Below are 6,000 nucleotides of genomic sequence, written 5' to 3'. Positions count from 1 at the left end.
ATTTTTTTTTAATATTTAGCGAACAAAAATTGGGGTTAAATTTTTTTTCTGATTTTGACCCATTGTTGGTCCAACTTACTATGGTCTTATATACGTCGTAGCAAAGGTCTTTGAAATATCTATCATTAGATATCCATATTGTCTATATTAATGACATAGTAATTCAGATATACCTATGTAGGTCAAAATTAGGTAAAAAATCGAGGTTGTCCTGGTTTTTTCCTTATATCTCAGCCATTTGTGGACCGAATTTAAATAGCAACCGAGCCGGAAAAATTCCGGAGATATTGATGTATGAATCGTGTAGGTAAGTTATTTGGGGGCTTCGGAAAGTTGATTTCAACAGACAGACGGACGGACAGAATATATATACTTTATAGGGTCGGAAAATTATATTGTGGAAATTACAAACGGAACTTATATATACCCTTCTCACGAAGGTGAAGGGTGTAATAAGTATACTTACAGTTAGATTCTGGGTATCCAATATACTTAAAATCAGATTTAATTTTGGTTTTAAGATTGCTCACATTGGCGAATATTTTTATTTTCGAATGGAATGCTGTAACCCCTCAAAATTATGAAATATGCAGACTTATAGGTCTATTATGGCAACTATAATTTTCTGTTGTCAAATTGGCAACCAGAAATTTGTGGTTGCCCTCTGGCAAAGCAACTTAAGTTCAGTTGCAACCATAATCGAAACATTAGCAAACAAAATGATTCTAAACTTTATCCACTTATCCTTATCATGTCTCAACATTCTTTTAAAATACATACAAATTCGAATATATGTATGTATGTATTTTGATTTTCGAATTGAAAATATAATTAATAGACTCATTTCTTTATATTGCATAAAATTTATAATAAAAATCTTTTATTCAAATTGAAGACATGAAACTATTTTCATTCTTAATACTTAAATCACACATAAATAATGTAAGAGGTTAGCTAATTTGAAAAAGTAAATAGTATAACAAGAATAAAAAAAACGTATATTAATAGAGGCAAGACGAATTGAAGTCATAAAACAATTTTTATTCTTAAAACGTTTGATCTCACATAAATAAGGTATGAGACCAGCCAAATTTAAAAAAAAATAATAGAAAAATTATTACACTAAATCAATAAGGAATGTCATAACAAGCATAAAAGAACTTATATTAATAAACAGCAGTCCAGTGCTTAATAAAACAAATGTGGGAATAATATTGTTAAAATAAAAAAATTCAACTAAATACATTAAAATAACTTAAATATATGTATGTATATTATTTTTAACAGGCCTATAAACACAAATTAATTAATTACTGGCGGTATTTTCTTTGTTGTTATTATTTAAAACACGCTGTTTTTCCAAGGCCTGTTTAAGCTGTAAGTAATGAATAGTTGAAATTAAAAATTTATGTTTTAGAACAGGTTTTTTAGCTTTACCTCAAGACTTTTCTTTTCTAAACTTTCTTTCATGCGTAGTTGAATTTTGGCCAATTGAGCATCATATTCAATTTTCAGTCTATCGTATTCTTTGAGCATATGGGCTTCTTTATCTTCGGAATAACGCTTTTAAGTAAAATAAATTATTTAAGATTTTGAAAATTTGAAATTTGTATGAGATGAAGTACCTTATAATTAGCAGCCGTTCTTTTTGCCGAATTGTATTTCGTTTGCCACGATTGTACAGCACTTTCGTGTGCATTCTGTAAATCCGTGAATTTTTGTTTCCAATCCATTTCGACGGCATCTAAACTTTTTCTCTGCTCTTCCCATTGTTTCATGACAGCCTTCATTGATTTCCTCTCCGCCTCAATTTGTGTTTGCCTTTCATGCAGTTCACTTGTCAATTCTTTGATTCTTTGCACTTTTTGTTGCAGTTCATCGCGTGTCTTTTGTATGGTAATATTTTGCCTTTGCATAACATCTTTGTATTCTTCATTATTTTGCTTCAGGATTTCATCCATTTTTTCACGTTCTGCCAAAATGGCCTGCTTCAGAAGATCCACCTCCGTTTGCCTCTGCTGTAATTCAGCATTGATGTGTTGATATTCACGTTGCAGGCAGAGACTTTGTTCTTGGGTTTCTTGGAGTTTAGCTTGAAAACGTTTTAATTCTACAGCGAATATTTTGGCCATTTCATCACGGATTCTGGCTTCGACTTTTTTGATTTCGTTGCGTTCTAATTCGGGTGAGGTGGTCACGCTTTTATCGCTTAATTGCCGTGGGGTTTTCATGGATGTATTGGAAGCTTCTGAAGCTGAACTGTGTGACTTAATGTATTCTTCAAATTGTGTGGCTTTTGTTTTTAGCTCTTTGATAAGATGTTCCTGTTGTTCGCTTAATTGTAATTGTTCGTTTAGTTCGGTAATGTGCTGTTTGGAGTTCTTTAATTCTTTTGTTAGTTCATCGATTTCTTTTTTGCTAATAGCATTAATATTGGTGAGTTTAAGATTTTGTATTTCGAACTGGAAATAAAAATTAAATTTTAAGTAAAAACAAGTAAGAGTGCTATATTCGGATGTGCCGAATGTTATTGTACTTCAAAATACAAATTTTAAATATTTTTAGGTAAACCAAATTTATTTTTTTCCAGTTATTTTTTCATTATTGGGAAAAAAAAATTTCGAATTATTTAAAATTTTTTTTTTAAATTTAAAATTTTTTTTTTTAAATTTAAAAAAAAAATTTTTAGTTTTTTAAAATTTTTTTTAGTGAAAAAAAATTCGGGTTCAAAAATATTTTTTCCGATTTTGACCCATTGTAGATCCAACTTACTATGGTCTTATATACGTCGTAGCAAAGGTCTTTGAAATATCTATCAATAGATATCCATATTGTCTATATTAATGACTCAGTAATCCTCATATCTCAGCCATTTGTGGACCGATTTTGCTGATTTTAAATAGGAAACTTCTCGAAAGCATGCCTGACATAATTATTGAAGATTTGGACCCCGAAGATATCTGGGGTCTTCAGAAAATTGATTTCAACAGACAGACTGACAGTCGGACATGGCTTAATCGACTCCGCTATCTATAAGTATCCAGAATATACATACTTTATAGGGTCGGAAAATTATTACAACTAAAAAACTAAAAATCAATTTGTTAAAAAAAAAATGTATCCTTACCTTTGTCAACTCGGCCACATAATCCATACACTTGGCACACTCATTTGCCGCCTCCTTGGCCGCTTTTGAAGTTTCCAACTTTTCCTTTTCCAATTTATCGCGTAAATCCGCAATTTCCCTTTCGTGACACAACTTTTCCGTTTCCAATATCTTTGATAATTCAGAACATTTAACTTCGGCCAATTTTAAACCCCTTTGCAAATTGGCCACTTTTTCCTTTTCCTCTTGCAACTCCTTGGCTCTGTCCGTCTTTAAAATTTTATCCATTTCATACGACAAAGCCTCTTTGGCATTTGAAATTTCAACATAAAGATTTTTCAAGCGATCACATTCAGCCTGGGAGTCTTTTAAAAGAAATTTATGTTTTTCCAATTCCAAACGTATATTGTCTGCTGTTTGACGTTGTTTGAGCAGCATATTTTCTTTGAATATTTGCTCGTAATTCATTTTGAGACTTTCATGTTCTTGTTTCAGTTCTTCCAAGTCTATTTCAAGATTTTTCAATTGGGCATCAAGTTTTTTACGTTCACACTCCTGTTCTAATTTATATTGTTCGAGTTGTTCGGTTTTATGTTTTTCATCACTTAATTGTGATTTTAAGTCTTCTAGTTGTGTTTGCAAACGATTGTCATCTTGCTGGGTTTGAGCATGATGATCGAATTCTTCTTCCAACACCCTTAATTTATTTTGTAGTTTTATGTTCTCCTCCTTCAAAGTAGAAATCTGCACCAGGGACTTATTTTCCTCCAGCTTTAGTTGTTTTATCTCAAGTTGTTTGTCCTCTAGAGTTTGTTGCATTTTACGTATCTCCTCTCTTTTGCTTTTTATATTGGCCAAGGCACGATAGAGTTCCTCTTTTAAATTGCCCATTCTATCCAGGGGATTAAGTGGGGTACTGCCCACCACACGTCCCTGAGTCTGGCTAAGTCTACGTGGTGTATCCTCTTGATTGTGTTGATGCAACACACTATCCATGGAGTCCAGTTCAGCCGTAGTCATTTCTAAACGTTCCTTTAACGAGTTAATAGTCTTTTCCATGCCTTGTATTTGCTCCTGTAGACTGGCAATCAGCTTTTGTAGTCTCATATTTTCCTGGAAATAGTCCGGTCTCGATAGCAGCTCCTCACAACGTTTTTGAGCCTCGTCTAAAGCATGACTGAGATCATTGATTTTGCTGGCCTTGTCGCACAGCATCATTTGATGCGATTCCTGCAATGCTTGATATCGTGTATTCATACTGTCCAATTCAGAAGACTTTTTATCCAATTTATTCGCCACTTGTTCCATTTGCTGTTGCAACATCTCAATTTCGGCCCTATGACGATCTTCCATTTGTTTGCGTTTCACCTCAAAATTGCGCTCTTGATTTTTATTCAAATCTCTTTCCACCATGTCATATTTCCGCTGGACATCTGACAATAGGGTCTGTGCCGTCTCCAATTTACCCAACAGTGCATTGTTATCAGCTTCTAATGATTTTTTTTCAATTTTCATTTTAGTAATGGTATTTTCTAAATTGGAACACTTTTCCTTTGACTCCACCAATAGCTCATGATTATTTTTCTTGTTCGACAAGGCACGGTCTAATTCCGCTTCCGTTATGGTTAGTTTCTTTTCCAATCCGTTGCGTCTCTGGTACTCTTCGTTCAGTAAGTGTTGGGAGTGTTCCAACTCATGGCTGCGTGACTCTACCAACATTTTAAGGTTATGTATTTCCTTTTCACAGTCAGTGTGGTCCAAGGCAGTTGGGGCAGCCGCATAGCCATTATTTATATTATTACCATAAGGGTGAGTGCGTTGGTTCTGTGCTGTTGCCAAACGATGATGCTGTGCTGCTCCATCCATTAAGTCGGATTGAAAATTTGTTGTGGAATCTATAGTAGTTTCATCATCATCCAAATCATCAAAGGCATTTTGCATCATAAGACCCAACTAAAGGAAAAGTTCATATTAATTGAGAGTTATTAAAATAAACACATTAACAAACCTCCTCATTACGTCTTCTTTGATCTTCAAGCGCCTCCTCCTCTTCTTGCCTTTCTAAGCTGGTATTAACTTTAATGCTTTCGGCACCTTGGAATAAACTTACACCGGGCGTATTCATTTTGCCGCGGAATCTGAATCAACAGTTGTTAATAATTTAAATATTTAAATAGTTTTTAACGCAGGCGCATTATTGTTGTTTGTAGGTTTTTTTTTATTTTTTCAATTGTTTTGAAAACAAATACAAAAATTCCATTGCTTCTTCTTATTTTTAATGACAGCTAATTGTTTTGTTTACTTGCATGCATGCGACCTCTAGTGGTGAGTAGTGTTTTAATATGAAAGGCCGTATTTACACTATTTTAGTAGAAAAGACGTTATAACATGATTCTTTTTAAAATATCTATTTTAAAAATTGTTACAAATGAGTGGCAGAATAAAAATGTAAAAAAATGCAAAAAAACGAGTATAAAAAGCTTTCGAAATTTCTAAACAAAATGAAGGTCTGAAAATATTAAATTTAACTGATTACAAAACCTATGACAAAATGGCTAGAAAGATAAAAAATATCCATATCCATAAACAAAATGATTTGCGGAAATCTTTCCATGTATTCTGCTATATCAAAAGTGATATGTGTCCTATGGATTAGGGTTCCTAATTTCCCGGACATTTTCCTTTCCCGGGTGAAAATTAAAAAATCTTTTCATTCCCGGAATTAAATTAATACTAAAGTAAACTAAAAACTAGTAAATTTGTGAACAAATATTAAAAATCCAAATATTAAAAAATTCACTAAAAAACAGCATCTGAATAACGTTTTTGTCTTTAAAACAAATTGGCATATTATGTAGTTTTGTAAATCGAATTCTCATGATTTCGTACATTCA

The 6,000-nt window shown here is 32.8% G+C and overlaps 1 protein-coding gene across 1 annotated transcript; it reads right to left on the bottom strand.

The window, feature by feature from the left end:
- Window positions 1-1,140: 1,140 nt before the first annotated feature.
- asl (asterless) lies at window positions 1,141-5,312 on the bottom strand. Its single transcript, XM_065506976.1, has 5 exons — window positions 5,115-5,312; window positions 3,128-5,059; window positions 1,626-2,462; window positions 1,438-1,563; window positions 1,141-1,375 (listed from the first exon to the last, which is right to left on the bottom strand). Exons 1-5 carry the CDS (start codon window positions 5,229-5,231, stop codon window positions 1,307-1,309), a joined length of 3,081 nt encoding a protein of 1,026 aa, XP_065363048.1. The 5' UTR covers window positions 5,232-5,312; the 3' UTR covers window positions 1,141-1,306.
- Window positions 5,313-6,000: the final 688 nt, after the last annotated feature.

This window comes from Calliphora vicina, chromosome 1, assembly GCF_958450345.1.
Source record: "Calliphora vicina chromosome 1, idCalVici1.1, whole genome shotgun sequence".
NCBI classification, from domain to species: Eukaryota; Metazoa; Arthropoda; class Insecta; order Diptera; family Calliphoridae; genus Calliphora; species Calliphora vicina.
The sequence above is the reverse complement of the archived record's forward strand: the minus strand, read 5'-3'. Positions and strand labels throughout refer to the sequence as shown.